At 42.3% G+C, this 20733-nt stretch overlaps 1 protein-coding gene across 1 annotated transcript in view; it reads left to right on the forward strand.

Moving 5' to 3' along the window:
- Positions 1-20733, forward strand: part of PKHD1 (polycystic kidney and hepatic disease 1 (autosomal recessive)) — a 475948-nt gene that overhangs the window by 15864 nt on the left and 439351 nt on the right. The window contains 11 exon segments of the mRNA XM_011960244.1: positions 2883-2984; positions 4005-4100; positions 6365-6506; positions 9003-9117; positions 10416-10694; positions 12098-12187; positions 12288-12378; positions 13346-13488; positions 14889-15016; positions 15803-15978; positions 19080-19218. Coding sequence (XP_011815634.1) covers positions 2883-2984; positions 4005-4100; positions 6365-6506; positions 9003-9117; positions 10416-10694; positions 12098-12187; positions 12288-12378; positions 13346-13488; positions 14889-15016; positions 15803-15978; positions 19080-19218 — 1501 coding nt within the window.

A 20733-nucleotide genomic window follows, 5' to 3' on the forward strand; every position in this document is an offset into this window, starting at 1 on the left:
ATTCTAGAATGGAATACTGTCACACAGCCACTGAAGAACTGTGTGAGGTAGGTTCAGATTCCGGAAGCAATCAAAATCTACCTTTGTCAAAAGTGCAAGATAATTCACAGGCCATGGAGCAAATGTCATTTGCTCTCTAGATAGCCTAGTCCTGCAACAGCTGAATTTTCACCCTGATTTTTCCTTTCTTTAAACAGTATAACTCGTCTGTTTGGGGTAAGTTTGAAGAAGCGCCCAAGGTGATAGTGATAGTGATGGCTGCTACAGGAAGAATGTCAGATTTTGTTAAGTGCTTTACATAAAAATCTCAATATTTATTTCACTGAGCTATGAGATGGATTAATATTAGCCCGATTTTACAGATGAGGAAACAGACTCAGACAAACAAAGCATCTTGTCCAAAGCCAAAGGTTTTACTGCTAGAACATTTAGTTCCAATTCCAAATCTTATGCCAATATGTGGTGGGAAGTACACTCTTCTTGCCACCCCACTCCAAGGTTTCTGTGAGTCTGCACGTCACTATCAAACCCTGAAATGATTGACAGGCTGACAGGTATCCCTGACGACACAGTGCTTTTACATTTCCAGAGCCAATGTCTTCTTGGGATCAGGACTCACAGGCCAGAACTTCTTCAGAGCAGAGGAGGCTGTAGGAAGAGAGGGTATGGACAGCCATGAAGAGCCCTGAGCTGAGCTCCTCAGAGGCTGACATTCAATCACTAGTTGAGCGTGGTTAAGCCTTTTAAGCTTTCTGAGCCTCAATTAAGCATCTCTAAAATGGACAAAGCGGTGCTTATCCTTCTTATTCTAAAAGTCGTCTAAAGAGGTAGAGGAGCAAGAACCTTGGAATTCATCCAAGATTTCTCTTTCCTCCTTCTTTCCATATCTGTTCAATCACAATGTCTGCCAGTTTTTATCTCTTATTTATGATGTATCTGTACAGCAACTGTCTGTTTCTGGACCCCATCACCTCTTGTGTTACATGCTGCAGTGGTTTCTAGACGCCCCGACTTGCCCTCTGCCCCTTCAAGCCCCTCCCCCACATTCTCTACATCAAGCATATGTCTGATGCATAGTTCCCTCCTACTCACCATCCTCTGATGGCTTGCTATTCCCTACTGGAAATGGGCCAAACTTCTGACGTCCTCCTTGTCTGTTTCTCCAGCTCTCTCTCTCTCTCTTTCTTACTCCAGCAACACTTGCAGGCACTGTGCAATTTCTTCTCTCCACGCTCAGGCCATCTTTCGTTTTAAATGCCCTCTCCTCCTCTTCGCTAGGCCACTTCTAGTTCATCCTTTAAGACTCAGATTAGTGTCATCTCTAAACATTTTCTTCTACACCTCAATACTCCCATCCTACTCCTAAACTTCTCATTGTTCCACATACTCTCTCATTTCTCCAACCCAAGGTATGAAATGATAGTTTTGCACACCTGCTTTATGATGCTGATCTTCTTGAGGACAAGAATTACTTCGTATTCATCTTTATATCCCTAGTATACCACATAATAGGTGCTCTGTGAATGTTGAAAAAATTACCAAATATCTACAACTATGTTAAAAGTTTAAGAATTTCATAAATTGTTTTGTCTTTGAGCTGTGTAATTTTGAATGCATGACAAAAGAATGTGTTGATCTCTACATAAAGCTAATACAAAATTCCAGTGCTAGTGTAAAAAAAAAGAAATTTTAAAGTAGTAAGTTAAAAGAGGGGGTTATTATGATTAGCGGTGAATTTTGGTATCTGACTGTAAGGGATCAATCTTTGCCTCCATGTCTCCTCTGCTTTGTCACATGGGAAAAAGCATTATAAAATAACCTCCTAAAATGTCTGTTTTTCAGTGGTAACCATTCATCATTAGCCTTTGTACCTTCAGTTTATACAAAATGTAACTCCTCTTTTCTCTGGAGGGAATGAATCTTAGAAATGTCAAAGCTTGATAATGGAGAGGAAAGAATGAGATAAAGCTAAATTCTGGGGACTATGTGTCATATTACTGCAGGCAATTTCCCTTTTTTTTCTTTTTTCTTTTATTTTTTCTTGAGACAGCGTCTCACTCTGTCACTCAGGCTGGAGTGCAGTGGCGCCATCTCAGCTCAGGGCAACCTCCGTCTCCTGGGTTCAAGCAATTCTCCTGTCTCAGCCTCCCAAGTAGCTGGGATTGCAGGTGCACACCACGACACCCAGCTAATTTTTGTATTTTTAGTAGAGACAGGGTTTCATCATATCGGTCAGTTTGGTCTCGAACTCCTGACCTCAGGTGATCCACCTGCCACCCGCTTCAGCTTCCCAAACTTCTGGGATTACAGGCCTGAGCCACCACACCTGGCCACCGTAGGCAGTTTTAAACAATCAGGAGCAGCATGAAAGAACTGGGTTTGAGGTGTGAGGTGCATGTGGGGAAGGAACATTCAGTATGGGGAAGAATGGGAGGGTCCTAAAGACAGTGAAATTCATTCTCCTGCTTAGAGTGAATTACAGATTCATGTGGGTGAACTGAAGCCTTTCCCAGTGTACTCAAAGTTGATTCCTCCTTGTGCTGTAACTTATTGTTCCCTGACTTGTCAATATTGTCCTTGAGGTCAGGAGACAGATTTTCTGAGAAAACATCATGGTACCTAGGGGCTTTTGCTGATACCATGAATGACTCCACATTTCCCCTTCCAATTGGAAAATATTGATCCTGGATAATGTATACTTCTGATCTTTTTCTTATTATGTGCATTTTTAAACAGTTACTACTAGAAAAAATTTTCAACTGTTGCTGAACTTAGAAAGTTAAAGTAAGAAATAAATTATTAATGTATATCCTATTATTATTATCTGGGTCACATTCTGATCTATATTTGGAAGCTTACTTTTTTCTTTTAAACTCTTGCAGAAATATTATCTGTGTTTCCAGAAACTGGGAGCCTTGGGGGAAGAACGGACATCACAATTACAGGAGACTTCTTTGACAATTCTGCCCAGGTTACCATTGCAGGTAACTATGTTGAAATGGCTGAAAATAGTTCATAATTTTAGATGCCCTAGGAGATTATATGTCTGTATGGCATGAGAGATACAGGAGGAAGCAAGATTTGCCCCTTCTGACTTATCATGTTTGATAAGTCATGTGTTTGGTTGAGAACAGGTAGGATTTCGATCCTGCAGTACATGGGTCAGAGGAACAGAATGTCCTGCAGACACACTCACAATGCATAGGCAATTCCCTCAGGTGCCCCATCTTGTGAGTGAAGAGAAAGAAAGAAATACAACTGCTTCTTAACAAAGGTTTACTCCTACTAAAAACAGCCCCTCTCTTCGCTCTCCCTTGTTAACTATCTTGATGTAGACAATCAGGAGTGGGTGGGCATTTGCTATACAGATTATTCTGGAAATCACCCACACCCCAAACTTGGCAAACCCTTCTGTGGACCTATCTAGAGCCTTTTGCTCTGCCAGGTCCTGTAGTAGGTGGGATGCTTCTGTAGTCAGTGACACCAAGGGTGTCCTCACACTGTCATGTCACACTTATCTCCCATGCTCAGCCAAGTGGTTCAGTACATCCTCAATGAAGAGCACTTCATTGCATGGCTTTCCTTCTGAATACTTCAAGCTGCCCTATGCTCTGCTGCTCTGCAATCTCTCTTTTCTCCTTCAATTGGGGTGACAACTTTCGCTATTCCATCTACACCCAGCCCTTTGCCTTAGAATAGGAGCCTGTCTACTTCAGTCTGGTCTTGCCATCACATCTCCCCACTGCCTCTCTCTCTCTCTCTGTATGTGTGTGTGTGTATATATATGCAATTATATATTTGGCTGTATGGCCGTATGGCCAGTACACTGGCTGTATGGCCAGGGGCATCCAGAAGAGACCATGGTCTAGAAAGCATAACTGCCCTCAAGATATTGTTATAGCTACTGGAGGAAACCCCCAAACTGCCCGCCTTCATATATATGCAATTATATATACACACACACATATACACACACATACATAAATTTCTTTAATTCCCTTTAGGCATTCCATGTGATATTAGACACGTGTCTCCCAGGAAGATTGAGTGCACCACTCGGGCTCCAGGTAAAGATGCGAGGCTCACCACCCCTCAGCCAGGTAAGGAAGCCACCAGGGCTGTTCAATAAACTCTGTATATCTTTAATCGTGAGGGGCTGATGAGTAGAAATAAAAGGGTTTGAATTCTGTCTCATCTATCTGACTGGCTAACTCAGTGAGCCCTGGGTCCACGATACCATTGTCAAGGCTCTCCTTTCAGGAAGGCTCTTAGTTTTATTCAGGTGCTTAGTGACACTGCACTTCTAGCCCCAGCCGGCTGTATGGCCAGTGGCATCCAGAAGAGACCATGGTCTAGAAAGCATAACTGCCCTCAAGATATTGTTATAGCTACTGGAGGAAACCCCCAAACTGCCCGCCTTCATTCAATGGGTCAGTTGCATGTCCACTGGCTAAGAAGACAGGAGCATTAGAGTGTGCTCGGCTATGCTCAAAACAACAGCATTAGACAAGGCCAGAGAGTGGGGCACAATGGGATGTATTTAAATATGAATTTTTCTCCCCTGTGGGCATCTGTCTGCTGCTTTGAGAAACAGGGATGTATTGTGATGTTGCCACCAGGTTATGCCTGAAGTGGGCAGAAATGGAGGAGACAAGGCAGCTTCCAGCTGTCCTTCTCTGTTTAAAGTGTCCACCCCACAGCAGCAAATTAAGAGCGCAACACTGGAACACTTTTCTGCTGAGCATTAGAACTGAAGACTCAAGTGTAGTCAGGGATGAAAGGCAGTTGGTGTGTTACCCAGCTCAGAACCACAGGCTGACTTAATGGTTAAACTCCAGGCAGCAAGAGTCAACTCTAGAGGCACAGTACCTACAAGGAAAGTTGCCCAGCAGGGGAAAAAAACCTTTCTAAAGAAAGGGCATTCAGGTATGAAAATGCATGCAAAGTTTTGGCTTGAGAATTCTCCAGCTCCCAGATCTGCAGTTTTTACTCAGTGAAAGCTCCCATCCAAGGAAACAAAACTACTGAAACAAGTAATCGAGATAATGTGTGTTTCCTGTCAGGAAATAGAGAGTCTGCTCCCTTTTTGAGTTTCCTGCTTTAGCTACTTGGGTAGTGGTAGGATAATTTCCTGAATGCAGCTGGTTTTGACAGTTAGTGATGTCCTTTATGAAGGGCTTTTGAAGTTTCTTCCACAGAAGCTGGGCAAATTACTACGGAAACCAACTGTTCTCAACCAGGGGCAATGTTGCCCCTCAGGGGACACGTAGCAATGTGTGGAAACATGTTTGGCTGTTAGACTGGAGGTGGTGGTGGTGGTGATGATACTGACATCTAGTGGGCAGAGGCCAGGAAGGCTGCTAGACATTCTGCAATGCATAGGACACGCCCTCACAACAGTTACCCAGCCTAAAATATCAATAGTGCTGAGGTTGAGAAATCCTGGTTTAAAGTAATATTTTCGAAATATGCTCTTACTTTTCTGTTTATTCCTTATCCACCTCTCCCTTTTAGGAGTTATTGAGGAACAACAGTATTAGTTTAAAATAATAATTACCATAATTACCTTTATTGAGCACTTACCGTATTCCAGGCTCTTGGAGTATATATTTTCCCTTAGTCCTAGTGTATTATTGCTATTTTATTATTGGTCCCATTTTGATGCATGAGAAAAATGAAGATACAAGGACATCAAGGAATTTGCTCAAAGCTACACTTCTGTGATTCCAGAGTTTTACCCTTAGCTCAAGTTAGTATTCAATATTGATTGTACCTGTGCCTTTGGCCTCGGAGTTTGCTTAATACAAAATATAAATTAATATGATATCATTTAAAATGTCACATAATAGCAGCATGACACATATTTGGCTCTGTGTGCAGGTCCACAAATTGAGGCCATGGCACTTGAGAAACTTAAGGATTGCCAATGTTATGGGAAAAAAAGGACTTTAGAGAATTGAATTTCCCTGCTGAACTGGGCCTTAAAAGATACTGAAGCCCACTTCCGGCTTTGGGAAGCACAAAAGCAAGCCACGGCACAAGCACGCAATCACACTGTCCTCCTTTTATTCAGCCTCAGCTTCTGTTTGCGCATTCACATTTTCTCCAGAACTTGGTTCTCTTCTCTAGGCACTCTTGCTAAAAAGGCTAACTCCTACCCCAGGGAATGTTTACTGCTTTCCAGAACATTTGTATTTCATATTAACTACAGAACCTTTCATATAACTACTCTGTCTGGCTCTAGGTTGACTCACCTTTACAGGTAGTATCTGGGTCATCTTTCACCTTGCAATTCGAAATAAAGTAGTTCCCCAATTTGGGAAGGTGTGCCCTGTAATGTTTATGACGTCTACATGTCTTACAGGCAATCGAGGGCTTCTTTTTGAAGTTGGAGATGCTGTTGAGGGATTGGAACTGACTGAAGCCACCCCAGGGTACAGGTGGCAGATTGTCCCTAATGCCACTTCTCCATTTGGGTTTTGGTCAAAGGAAGGACAACCTTTCAGGTATGTTGTAGGAAAAGTGGGAGTCCACATCAAAAGCATCTTTACTAACATAGGTGAGGCTAGGAGACAGATAAGGAAGGCATCGAGATTTCCAGGAATTTATAACACCAGCCAATTCAACAACAATAGAGTTTGACCGTATTCTCAATCAGTGTTGGCCATGCTAGTGCAGGGACAAATTTTGATCAATATGTAAAATTTGTATTTTCCACAACTTAGTTTACAATCTGTTTTGAAAGTGATTATCAGCTAGAATACTGAGCTGAGCTAGGAGACTTGAAAAACAGCAGGGTAAAACATGCTTTAGGTACATGGTTAAGAGGTAAAACTAACATCTGGTTGACGCCAAAGAAAGATCCAAGAATATGCCCTTTGGGTACATAAGGGAGCAAAGTCTAGGCAGCATACTATAGGAACAACCTTCCAATGCTGAAGGTCAACCCAATGGCTGAAGGTCAACCCAATGGCCCTTGTAGAGCAGGGGAAACTCTTGTGGATTCTGTGAGACGTTGTTTTCAGTAGTAGTAATGGCATCATGACTATAATATTCCGTTTAATAGTGTGTAATTCCTTCAGTCTTTTTAGTCTCTTCAAGGATGTAGCCAAAATTTCCAGTATTCTAAAGTAAGCTTAAAAATATAAAAGCTTGAAAATTGCCTAGACATACTGTTTTGTTAGTGTGTTCTCAGTGTATATGTTGAAGGGTGGATCCTTTACCGAATGATGGCTCTCTTTTCCCTTTGAAATCCTTCTTAGAGAGGATGGCTGTGACTCCTGAGTGTGAATTTTAGCCAGTCTGTGACCTCCTCCAAATATTTTACCATTTTATTAGGTTGGTGCAAAAGTAATTGCAGTTTTTACTATTGAAAGTAATGGCAAACACTGCAATTATTTTTGTACCAATCTACTAGATTTCAACTCAATTTGAAATGAAAAGCTTAGAGAATTTTTAGGCATTGAATAAGCCAAGTAGGGTTGGTAATCTGTGAGCAGTGTCTCCTGAAGCCTTGCTTACTAGGTACTTAACCAAGAGTTTATGGTTTTAAAGTGGCAGTTAAGGCTGGATGCTATGGCTTGAGTCTTTAATCCCATCTACTTGGGAGGCTGAGGCAGGAGGATTGCTGGAGTCTAGGAGTTTGAGACTAGGCCCTGTCTCTAAAAAGTAAAAAATAAAAAATTAGCCAGGTGTGGTGGTGTGCACCTGTAGTCCTAGCTACTTGAGAGGCTGAAGTGGAGAATTGTTTAAGCTCAGGAGTCAGGGGCTGCAGTGAGCCATGATCACACCACTGCACTCCAGCATGGGCAACAGAGTGAGACTCCGTCCTTAAACAAAGAAACAAATAAACAAAAATGTGGCAGTTAATTTGTGGTCCATTGTAGCACCTAATAATTCACCTTTATCACAGTTTTTAATGACCATTTAATAATGTTCAAAGGAAAATCTTTCAGCTACATTTGGTGTATTTGGGAGTGTTAAGGAGTGAGTCAGCCTACCCCAAAAGGCAAAGGAACATTTTGACTTCTACAGTAGGTCTTGTGGGGTATGTCCCTTTAACTGCCATTTTGAGGAACCACAAGTCAGGTAGTAACTAATTCTCCATTCCCTCTCTCATTAATCTCTTTAAAATCTAAAAATTTTAAATTAAAAATTAGAATATTTATTTATTTATTGGTAAGTTTATGTAATTATACTGATGGATCTTTAAAATATTTATTTTTGAAGCTGTTTTAGGTATAAAATTCTCTCAAAATAAAGATAATGTATATACATTAAAGCAAAATTTAAAAACATCTTTATATTGGTCATCTGAAGATTTAAGAAAATAGTATCATTAGAAAATATTCTTGGTATTTATTTGGGCAGTCTAATTAGTTCCTTAACTGTGTCTGCCTATAGTATTAGATTGCTGGAATTTAAATATTAAAAATATGATTTTTTAAAAAAGGTTTCATGAAATTGCCTGTAATCTTCTTCAAAGCTGCCTTTGATGGGTTTTAATTTGAAATTCTTGACATTTTGAATTGACTCTTATCTGTGGATCATAATATTTTTAATTAGAAAAATACTCTTTGCAGGTGTTGCAGTTGCTGGTAAGCTCAGAGCAAACTCTGATAAGCAATCTGTCTTTATTTCTAATAATAAGAATCATATTTACTATAGATTGAGCTTCTACCATGATCCAGGGTCTGCAGTAGCTGGGTTAGGTGGTTTTATCAGCTAAGTCTCCATATAGCTGTGTGCTGTGGCTACGACTTTCCCAAACATGACACAACAGCAAGGGGATTTGTGTCCAGTGTAGAGAGGTATTGGGCTCTTGAGACTAGGCAGGTACTATATCTTTTTCTAGAATATTCTGGACAATCATGTGGCATAAGAATCAGGTTGTTCTTCTTCATTACCATAAAAGAAGACAAAGTACAAGGGCAGCTATTTGTTGGTTCAGTGATTCAGGCCTTGGTTACTCTTGCTTGACTCTATGTTTTTCCGCTTTACAGAGCACGGCTCAGCGGGTTCTTTGTGGCTCCAGAGACAAATAATTACACTTTCTGGATTCAGGCAGACAGCCAAGCTTCCTTGCATTTCAGTTGGTCAGAGGAACCAAGGACCAAGGTATTCACTGTCTTCTTATTTTCCTTTTCTCTGTTGGCAGTCCTATACCCATGCAGAAAGAAAGAATCAAAGTTAAGGCTCTCTGTTTTACAGATAGTTTTAACATGCCATTGGATGATCAGGAACTTTAATTGTTGAAAAAGAACTTGGTTGAATGTGAACCTACTATTTATTGAGCACTCACTGTAAGCCAAATGTTATGCTACATCTTTTACAGAACCTGTCTCTAGTTTTCACCACATCTCTGCAAAATGTATGCATATATGCATATATATTATGTATGTGTTTGTGTGTATATACACATATATATCTAAAGACATGTGTATATATCTTTTCCACATGAAGAAATTGAGGTTTAAAAAGATTGTGTGGGCCAGGTGTGGTGGCTCATGCCTGTAATCCTAGTGCTTTGGGAGGCTGAGGCAGGCAGATCACTTGAGCCCAGGAGTTTGAGACCAGCCTGGGCAACATGATAAAACCCTGTCTCTATTAAAATCACAAAAATTAGCCAGGCATGGTGGTGCATGCCTGTAGTCCCAACTACTTGAGGGGCTGAGGCGGGAGGATCACCTGAGCCTTGGGCAGTCATGGCTGCCATTGCACTCCAGTCTGGGCAACAGAGTGAGACCTTGTCTCAAAAAAAAAAAAAAAAAAAGAAGAAAGAAAAAAAGAAAGATTGTGTGCCCAGCTCACTTGGATAGCGAAAAAGCACATTCAGGATTCAACCCCAAATTTACCTGACTCCAAAACTTGTGCCTTTTCCACTAATTTTGGGTGGCGATGAAGGCAGCTATATGTAGGAATTCCCCATCAACATTGAAAGATAAGAAAAGATGCCTTTAATAGCAGCCAAAATGCAGTTATGCCATTGACAAAGAATCACAATATTTTCCTCAAATTATTAATATGTTTCTCTGAAATTGGTTTGCTAGTTGGTTGGAGAAATGTCATAGATTTTGATGTGATCAAGTCATTCCAGGTCTCTGAAGGGCTTAATACTAGCTTCTCCATAATGTCATGTAATCCTAGGGTTTAGGTTGGTTTTTCCTTCTCTGAACATGGCCCATCTAGTCTCATTTGAATACTACTCAATTGAAAGAGATGATAGATAGACAGGTAGGTAGATAGAGAGCTGGAGAAGCGTAAATAGCCACAGGGCCGAGGTAACTGGGTTAATATGTTAAAAGACAGATCAGTTCAAAACTCTCTTGTTAGTAGCAGTTCAGACACTTAGTGTTTGAGAAAGAGATGCCTGGAAGCTTCATAGTGTTGATCATGATATGCTTATTTGGGCACAGGTGAAAGTGGCCTCCATCAGCGTTGGCACTGCTGACTGGTTTGACTCCTGGGAGCAGAATACAGATGAAGGGACCTGGCAGCAGAAGACTCCCAAGTTGGAGCTGTTGGGTGGAGCCAAGTACTACCTGGAAGCAGAGCATCATGGGATAGCCCCAAGCAGGGGAATGAGGATTGGTGTCCAGATTCACAACACCTGGCTGAATCCTGATGTGGTCACTACTTACCTTCGGGAGAAGCACCAGATCCGAGCCCGAGCCCAGAGACTTCCAGAAGTACAGGTCTGTGTGTCTTCCCAGTCGCATGGAGCTGAACTCTGGAAGGAATAAAGTCCTGCATAGCCGGAGCACTGACTGGGAGCCTGGGGATCTGAGGGGTCATTATAACCTTGCTGTCAAAGAAGTAGGATGTCTGTCTAACAGCATTGTGAAGATGTTTACAAAAATGTGATGTCTTATTCCTGAGATTATCTTACTCATTGAGTTAGTTTTAGGAATTTAAGTTCCAAGTAAGTCTTCTTTTAGAAACTTATTTCCCAGAAAAGAGACAAGGTCCTCTAAACACAGCTCTGACACGTGTGCATGCATGCATGTGAGCGTATACACATTAAATTCCATAATTTTTGACTGATTCAGGCTGTATTTCCCTATAGGCTGGGTTTTCTAAGTCTTCTTTGAAAAGGTCGTGTCCTTTGGGTCTCTCAGCTGTGCCCCATATTTTCATTGAACAGTTTTTATGTATTATAGTTTTTGTTGTTCACTTTTTGGTGTACAAAGACAAATCAATATGAACTCTGCCTTCTAAAGCTTACAGTCTAATAGTAAAACATGTACACAAATAACCATAGAACAAAGTAGAAAGTAACAAGTGATTTAAGAGATTAAAAGCTGGCCGGGTATGGTGGTTCATGCCTATAATCCCAGCACTTTGGGAGGCCAAGGCGGGCTGATCACAAGGTCAAGAGATTGAGACCGTCCTGGCCAACATGATGAAACCCCTTCTCTACTAAAAATACAAAATTTAGCTGGGCATGGTGGCACGTGCCTGTAATGGCAGCTACTTGGGAGGCTGAGGCAGGAGAATTGCTTGAACCAGGGAGTCGGAAGTTGCAGTGAGCCGAGATCACGCCAAAGCATTTCCGCCTGGTGACAGAGTGAGACTCCGTCTAAAAAAAAAAAAAAAAAAAAAAAAAGCTGCTGCATAGAACTTACTCCATAGCAAAAGTATAATGTGCCCTATATGGAGTGTGTTGGAAGCAAAGCAGAGACTGCATAAGCCTCCAAGAGAGGGTGCACGCCATGGGGCTTCTTCTGCCTGCCGGGCTACCCTTGGAAGAAAATAATTGGTGAGAGGGGCTGAAAGTGCAGCATTCAGTGGCAACTGTTACATCTCATACTCTCTATAAAGGGGCACAGATAAATAGGGAGACTGACACTTATATTATTCTAACAAAAGTTCTCATTAGGCGATGATGCTGTGTTCTCCAGAGATTTCTGAATGGTAGCGCATCGAAAAGTTACAATTATAACGAAAATTTAACTTTTTAACTTTTAAATTTTAAAAGTTAAAATTATAAGAAGAAGAAGGAAATAACAAGCTGAGGAGGAAATGTCCTGTATTCTTAGATTGTCTCTCTGGCTTAATTAGCACCATCATTTAGTCTTGTCTCTCTTGACTTTTTTAGGTGCTGAATGTGTCAGGCAGAGGAAACTTCTTCCTTACTTGGGACAATGTCTCTAGTCAGCCGATCCCTGCAAATGCCACAGCCCATCTGGTGGGAGACTTCTTTAAAAAATGAGGGATGAGGGTGAGAGAACTGGGGGTGGTCTTTATGCTCATGATATAAATTCCTGGCATTTTTTCCTTTGTAATAGATTCAAACAACCATTGAGGAGTTACTTGCAGTAAAATGCAAACTGGAACCCCTTTGGGCTAACATCCTTCTTCGGCTTGGATTTGAACGAGGTGCTGTCCCTGGCTTCACACATTCTGTCTTTTTCATCATGGTCTTTTTTCTTTCTATAAAATGAGGACAATACCCATTTCCTCTCCAAGGTGATAACAGTAAAAAAAAATATGCAATCTGGATTTGGACACTGAGTGGCTGAGGGACTGGCACTGTGCTTGGGAGGGTGATGCTCAGTGTGGGTATCAATAGAAAGGAAAGGCATTCCTCCTGGGCTGTGAGGTAGAGTACAGCACCCTCCTATACTCCCCATGCCACATGCTGGGAAAAGGTCAAAGACATAGGTGAGAAACAGAAACATGCAAACCTAGCCAAAACCATACTAATCTTCAAATTACATCTAAAGGAATTACTAATTAAGAAAGTGGTCTTAAGAAATTCTTAAAATGTGAGGGTATGTTTTTAAAACTACTACTAAGGTGAACTAAATTCTAGTTATTTTTGAATACCTCTTCCATCTTGATATTCCTTGTCTTTTTGCTTCTCAATAGTTTTTCATATCCTGCTACACAGAGAAAATGCTAAAGGATTTTCAAGGCTCCAGGGAACACAGAATGCGTTTCTTATCTCTGGAGCCTTCAAGCCAGAGGTGCTGACCACTCATGCTGTGGCCCGCTCTTCTAGGGCTGAGGGGCCCATATCATGGTGAACAGGACAGCCCCTACAATAAGGAATTATCCAGCCCCTAAAATAGTAATAGTGCCGAGGCTGGAAACTCCTGTTCTAAAGTCTTCTTGTGCCAACAATTTTGCCCCTAACTGAGTTAGAAACCAAGGATGCTGGGGAGTTAGAGGTGAGGAACTGAGTCTCAGAGGGGTTGCGTTACTCAAGGTTGCATGGGTAATTGGGTTAGAACAGGGGTTTTCTTAAGTGAGATACTCTAAAATCCTCATGCACACATGTTGGGAAGCTCTGTCTTGTTTAACATCTATGCTTGTCTTTCTATTTTATCTGAACTGCATCCAGGCCTAGAAGTTTCCAACTCTGATGGGGACCTCACCAGTGGTACGGAACCCTTCTGCGGCAGGTTCAGCCTCCGTCAGCCTCGACACCTTGTTGTAACTCCCCCGGCTGCCCAGAAGGGCTATCGGCTAGATCAGTATACACATGTGAGTAGCAGCCTTTGTGCTTCCGGGTCAGGTAGGTAGGGATTGGTATTGGTCTGTGGATTCCAGACTGAAAACTCAGAAGCACAAAGGAGTGATTGCTGTGATCTGCCCAAGGTGTTTCAGGCTGAGTTTCTAGGTCTCTCGACTGCTGTTTCAGGTATGAACAGACACCACTGGCCCCCACTTGTGTGTTGTTACCTGGAAATGCCTTTATATTAGCTGTGAGACCCTGAAAGGTTTTATTCACTACAATATTTTCTTTGATCTCTAAGAGTGCAGACCATGTCATTGGACAATCTGGTTTTAAATCCTGATTCCACACCCAATGTGCCTTCCATGTCTGTCTTAAGTACAGTTTGCCTTCATTTACTCATCTGTAAAATGGACAGTAATGTGGTCTATCTCTCAGGACTGTGGTATAGATTAAATGAGATAATGTAGTAAAGTGCCTGCACAGTTAGGACCCAGTGAAGGCTAATTATTGTTACTCTAGCTGTTGTTATTATTGATGGATTGAATTGTCTGGTGCATTTCTCAAACACCTTTTACATCCTTTGCTTCAATAGCTCCACCACCCTTGTAAAAGAAGTGCAGCTGATTTGCCCTTTGGGAACCAGAGTGAGTTTCGCTGGAGTGGTGGAGCTCATGGCAGTAGTTTCTAGTCTTTTCCTAGTCGGGCTGCTTTGGGAGTTGGGGCTAAATAGTTCATGCTTGAGCTCCTCCTTTCTTCAGCCTCATCTCTTCTGCAGGGGCGCCCAATGGAGGTGATTTTGCCCCCCAGGGAAGAGTTGGCAATGCATGGAGACAGTTCTGGTGGTCTCAACTGGGGAAGTGCTATTAACATCTGGTGGATGGAGGCCAGGGAAGCTGTTGAACATCCTATAATGCACAGAACAGCCCCTAAAATATTGATAGTGCTAGGGTTGAAAACTCGTGTTCTAAAGTCTTCTCGTGCCAATAGCTTTTTAGAAACCAAGGATGCTGGGGAGTTAGAGTTGAGGAACTGAGGCTCAGAGAGGTTGAGTTACTTGCTCGAGGTTGCACAGGTAATTGGGTTAGAAAAGGGGTTTTCTTAAGTGAGATAATCTAAAATCCTCACTGCCGAGCACAGTGCTAAGCATTTAAAAACTCTCTGTTTAATGACATGTGTTTTGTTTTTGTTCTTTGGCCTCAGAAAAAGTATTTATTTGTATTTTTCCCCAGTTTTATTTAGATAGGTAAATAACAATTTAAATTATTTGTCTCTCTGGCTACACTAGTAAGCTCTGGAAGGGCGGGAACTGGGCTGACTCTCTCAGAGCCTATGGCAAGGTTCTAGGGATGTGGGCTCCTCACTACATATTGTTTGAATGACTGCTTCTTGCACTAATAGAACTGAAGAACTTATTTGGTGTCCATAGCTGTGTCTTGCATACAAAGGCCACATGAACAAGATCCTGAAGATGACTGTGTCCTTCACAATTGGCTTTCAAACCATGGTAAAGAACACCACCTGTGACTGGAGTCTGACGAGGACCAGCCCCAAGAGGTAGCTAATCGGTGGGGAGGCGTGGTGGGAATTTGTTCAGCTGGGAGGATTTGCTCTCTTGGGGACAGTGACCCACTTGAGGCACTAATGGTCTTATATTTGGGCCTCGTATACTGATTTGGGGATTTGAATATATTTTATTTAACAAAAAAGTTTGACTCAAGAGCAGTTAGTTGTTAAGAATATACTACTCCCTAGAGGGAGTCTGACATTTCTTATAGGAGTAGAATCATAGAACAGCGAAGTTGGGGGAACCTTAGAGAACATTCTTTGACGTGACAGGTGAAGGAAATCTGGGGCCCCAAGAACTTGTGATTCATCAGAATTCATTCAGCTGGTGACCCTGGAATAAAATCCAGCCGTCTTCATCCCTTGATTCAGTGCTTTCCACGTAATTCTCATGGGTCTTGTAAATGGTCTTAAACCTAAATCAAACTGGTAATGTCCAGAAGTCTCAATCTTCTCTGTGGCTATAGCCTAACATTATAATTTGCTTAAGACACACAGTTAAACTGTAATTTGAAAATGCTGCTGACATTGTGTGTCATGGATGAATGATTGACTTAAAAGGTGACTCCTGGTGTTATATCGAGGCTGAGCTGAGCCCATCTTGGGTGGGATGTTTGTACCCATGGCGCCCGGGACTGCTTGGGTACAGGGGCTCATGGGGTCTCTCTCCTGGCTGCATAGCCCGCAGACCGCTCCAGGTTTGGGAACAAGGGCTCTAACGGGAGAGGACTGCAAGTGCTCGCTGAGAGCCCAGTTCCACTCCACGCTGTTTTTCAGCTGGCAGTTCCATTGCACTGACCTCTGGGAGACTTGTGTGTGTTGCTCCGGAGATCTTCAGCCCCCTCCAACAAACTCCCCAGTGCTGGTTCATCAGATTGACCTTGTCCCTCTGGCGCAGGGGACGGGCCTGTTCTATGTGGATGAAATTATTATTGCAGACACAAACATAACAGGTAATCATCAAATTCTCTCTCCTCCACAAGCCTGTCAAATGCCTACCTCAAACTTTCCTGCTAGGGGTTTACTGTTTTTTTTAATGAGGAGAGAACAGGTGATCCTCCTTTTTGCCTGCCTTGGCTCTAGAAAACAGATGGGGCTGGGATTGTGTGCCTTTGGTTCTATGTCTCTCTAGTCCCTCTTCTTTCCTATTTTTCCCACTATTTGCTTTTGCTTCTGGTATCTGTACTCTTACTCCAGTTTTCCCACTTTCTTGCTGGGAAGTCTTGGTTTCTTCATCTGTAAAATGGGTATACTAAGGACTCTACTTCATTAGATTACTGTGAAGATAAAGTTTAATATAAAGCACTCCTTACTGGTCTTGTCCATAGAAAGTGCCTAATAAATATAAGCAATTATTGTTATTATTATTATCATCATTAGGCTAGCAGGATTTCTCCACCTCTCCATGAGTTAATATGTCATACCAGGTGCTAGAAGGAACACAGCAGTGTCTGTCCCTGTAAATGGGCTAAGAGTCTGATCTACAACCTTCAAGACAGATGCAGTGAGAGTTGGAAGGTAATCATCTTCTTCAGAGAGAAGGCCCTTGTCCTTTCTGTCTCTTCAGACTCTTCCCACTCATTATTTAGAGATCAGGCCTGGGCTTTTCCTTCCCGAAGTTTCCTTTGACCACTCTTGGGCACAGTGGTCTCACCTGGCTCTTGCCCACTAGTCTTAGGGACAAAGTCCTCCTCCAGGGCCCTGCTGAAGTGGCTGTTTGTGATATGCACCCACAGCCAAGGCAGAATGGTGTAGTTTGCCCTCAGTGTCTTCAGACTTCCAACTTTTGCTCATGTTTCCTTCTCTGTCAAATTCCTTGTGGCTTTGGAGCTTAGCTAGCCTACTTTTTATAGTTTCTTTCCCTCTCCAAGAAGAAAAAGATGATACCTTCATTTACATTTTGATTTAGAAAATGTACAACTTTTCAGTCTTTTGCCTAAACATTGCAGTACTGAAGGCAGAGGAACTTGGGGATGGGTGGCAAGAAGACTCTTTATCAGCCTTGAAATTACATCGTCTTCGATTCTCATCGAAACCCCATCTCTTCTCTGTTTCCATAGTTTAAGTGTTTTGGGGACATCTGGGTCATTGCTTATTGTTCCAAACCTGTTCGTGCTCTGGCACACTTAGAAAATGACACTACTCAAGCGACGTACTAGGTGACTACCTGAATTTTTTGGTGCTCAAGACAACTGGTTGGGGGGGTCTTTGGTGACCCCAAGTGCTACCTCAATTTCCAGAAGGCTGAGGGAATCAATATTTCATACACTGGAGCCCACTGGTTGGAAAACTCAGGACTGGATAATAGGTGCTGTTCAGTTTTTCTTTTCTCTTCCTTTAATGCCATTCTGCCTCTCCAAACACTTGAAGCCAAGGATTCAGAACCTTTTCTTACTGCCCTCACCTCTTTGCCACCAAATTCTCTGTGTATCTGCAATCATCCAGGGGTGCGGTGAGGTGGAGCAGGAAGGGAGAGGGCAGGGACAAGAGGGAAGATGGTGGTGGCATGCATGAAACGGTCTGCCTCCCACTTTGTCACATTAACCCTGCTGGCAGTGGCTCTGTTTTCAGAATTATTTAATGGCAACAGAAACTACACAACTGGGCTCAAAATTCATAGTTAATTGTAAATCATTTACGTGATCTCATTTTTGTACTTGATGATATTCCCCTGCCTAATGTCCCGTATGAGGCTTCTTTTTATCTCCCACTAGCACTGGACAGTGGTAGCTTCCATTTGTTTCTCATTTAGTTCTCAGAAGCCCATGAGTTGGTCCTATTATCCCCACCTATGGATGGGGAAACCAAGGCTAAAAGGAGTTGAATATTTTGCCCCAATTCCCACAGCAGGGCTGTGGAGGAGATCGGAATCTAGTGATCACCGAACCTGGAACTGAACCTTCAGTGATTTTACCCAGCTGAGCAAATAATCATTTATTGACCACCTGCTCTATGCCTAGCGTATGCTAAGCATCAAGCATGAGAAGATGAATTATACAAAGATGTTGCCCTTAAACTCTTTAAAGTCTCCATTGTAACCAATCTTGGGGAGGAGGCTAAAAGGATACTGATATTGTGCTGATCATTTTAAATCTTAAATCTCACTAAACTCCCCTTGTCAGGTAGATTGCTATCAATCATGCATGTCATAATCCCCACTTCACACGTAAGAAGACTGAGTCTAATGGAGTGTGTGTGGATTAGCTGAGTGGGAATCCAGTAGAAGTGAAAAAATCAGGATTTGACCAGTGGTCTCTTTTTTTTTTTTTTTGAGACGGGGTCTTGCTCTGCTGCCCAGGCTGGAATGCAGTGACCAGATCTCAGCTCACTGCAAGCTTCGCCACCCAGGTTTAGGCCATTCTCCTGCCTCAGCCTCCCAAGTAGCTGGGACTACAGGCGCCCGCCACCTCGCCCGGCTAGTTTTTTGTATTTTTAGTAGAGACAGGGTTTCACCGTGTTAGCCAGGATGGTCTCGATCTCCTGACCTTGTGATCCACCCGTCTCGGCCTCCCAAAGTGCTGGGATTACAGGCTTGAGCCATCGCGCCCGGCCCGACCAGTGGTCTCTCTTAAAGCTTGCACTCTTTCTGTACACGTGCTGGCTCCACACTGTGGATAAACACCCAAATGCTCCTGTATGTGCCTCTGAGTTTAGTGCTCCTAAGAGGATCACCTGAACATCCCTAGAGATGCCAGGGGCTATGGGAAGGAAAGGAGGAAAGGGTGGCAGGCAACACTGCAATAAATTAACTGTGTAGGAGTGCCTCCAAGAGCATAGGGAGTGACATTTTGCTGGCTGGGGGGTTATTGAACTTTTCTATGGAATCAATCTTCATCTCCTTAAATCAGGACCTCGCATTTTCCTTTTTGTACTAAATGGAGTGGCCTATCCTCTTGCCTCCTCTCCATGTGTTCTTTATGGTAGCAGATAAGTAGGAATCTATGCTTTTGGTGTGTGCTGAGATCTGAGTAACTCACATCTCCAATTGGGATTTTACACACAGCAAGTCTCCTATCTTGAGTCACTTGATAGTAATTGGATCACTGGTCTCTAGTTTCTCAAGCTGATTCTGGAGCGGCTCGCCCAGGGGAGAATCTGGTGGAATCAGTGTCTGTGGTGGGATCCCCTCCGGTCTACAGTGTCACCTCTTGGCTGGCGGGGTGTGGCACGGAGCTCCCGCTCATCACTGCACAGTAAGGAGTGCCTTTTGTACACCTGCCCCTTCTCCTAAGAATGCTTGTTGGCCTTGGCAGACACAGGTGAGACTTTTGTCAGGAAAAGCTACCTATCTTGTTGCTTAAACCAATGTTCTCAATCTTGAGAATGCAGCACCAGATTCACCTGGAAGTATTGTTAAAGTTACTGGGCCTACTGTCAGAATTTCTAATTCAGTAGGGTTGGGGAAAAACCTGAGAATTTGCATTTTTAAGAAGTTCCTTGTTGATGCTGATTCTGCTGGTCTGGGGACTACGCTTTGAGAACTAATTCCGAATCAGTTAGTTTAAAAATAGTGGCATTTTGTGCTGTTCAGAGGTTCACATCACCACTGCCTTTTTTTGTTGTTGTTATTGTTCCTTTCATTGCTTTCCTCATGTATTAATCTTGTTGAAATTCTTTGAAGTGAAATATCTAGAGAAGAAAAATAGCTATTTCTAAGAACTCACCACCAGATGGCACGAGAGCCCCATAAGCATTGCTTTGTAATAACGACTTCTAGCCACAGTTTACAAAGCAGTAACTAAGGATCAGGCTACTTGTAAGCTTCTGGAACACATGTATAATCTAATTTGTTTTTTTTAATTTTCACCTAAACCCCAGTAGAATGGGAAGAATTGAGTTATCTGCCTTTGATGTACGTATATGTATATGTGTATTTATAGGGATATATATATTCACACTGTATATATGTGTATATACATATATATCTAAATAGGCAATCATGTACCACATAACAATGTATCTGTCAGTGATGGACCACATATATGATGGTGTTCCTATAAGATTATATTACCATATTTTTACTGTACCTTTTCTATGTTTAGATATGTTTTGATACACAAATACATACCATTGTGTTACAATTGCCTACAGTATTCAGTACAGCAGCAGGCTTGTAGCCTAGAAGCAACAGGCTATACCATATAGCCTAGGTGTGTGGTAGGCTGTACCATCTAGGTTTGTGTAAGTAAACTGTATGATGGTTGCACAATGATGAGACTGTCTAAGGATACATTTCTTAAAATGTATCTTCACTGTCAAGTGGTGCATAACTGTATAGGTTTTTTCTCTCATCTTTTCTACTATGTTCCAAAATGAGTTCTCGTACCTACAGCTTGTTGCAATGGCGTATTAAAGGCAGGTGCAGAAAGTTTGAACCCGTGCTTTACTTTCCTTAACTAAATGTTTGTTCCATAGTCCTCTGGGCAGGAAAAAGCAATAAAACCATCAACTGAAAATGAAGGGTTGAGATATCTTCAGTGGCAGAGAGGAAGCCCACCATATCGGTAGGCTCTAAATGCCAACATTTTTCACTCTGAAATGATAGAGGTGAATTAAGTTACTCTGAAATGATTCTCACATCGAGTGGTCCTGAAAACTCCCTTTCTGAGTTTCTTCAGGTCCCTTAGCTCTTTCTGGAAGGCTGCAGCCTAAGCAAGACAGGATACCCTTCAGACGAGGTCCTCCTAGGTGCACACCCCAACCCAGAT

The sequence above is a fragment of the Colobus angolensis genome, unplaced genomic scaffold, assembly GCF_000951035.1.
Source record: "Colobus angolensis palliatus isolate OR3802 unplaced genomic scaffold, Cang.pa_1.0 Scaffold51, whole genome shotgun sequence".
In the NCBI taxonomy this organism is placed as follows: Eukaryota; Metazoa; Chordata; class Mammalia; order Primates; family Cercopithecidae; genus Colobus; species Colobus angolensis.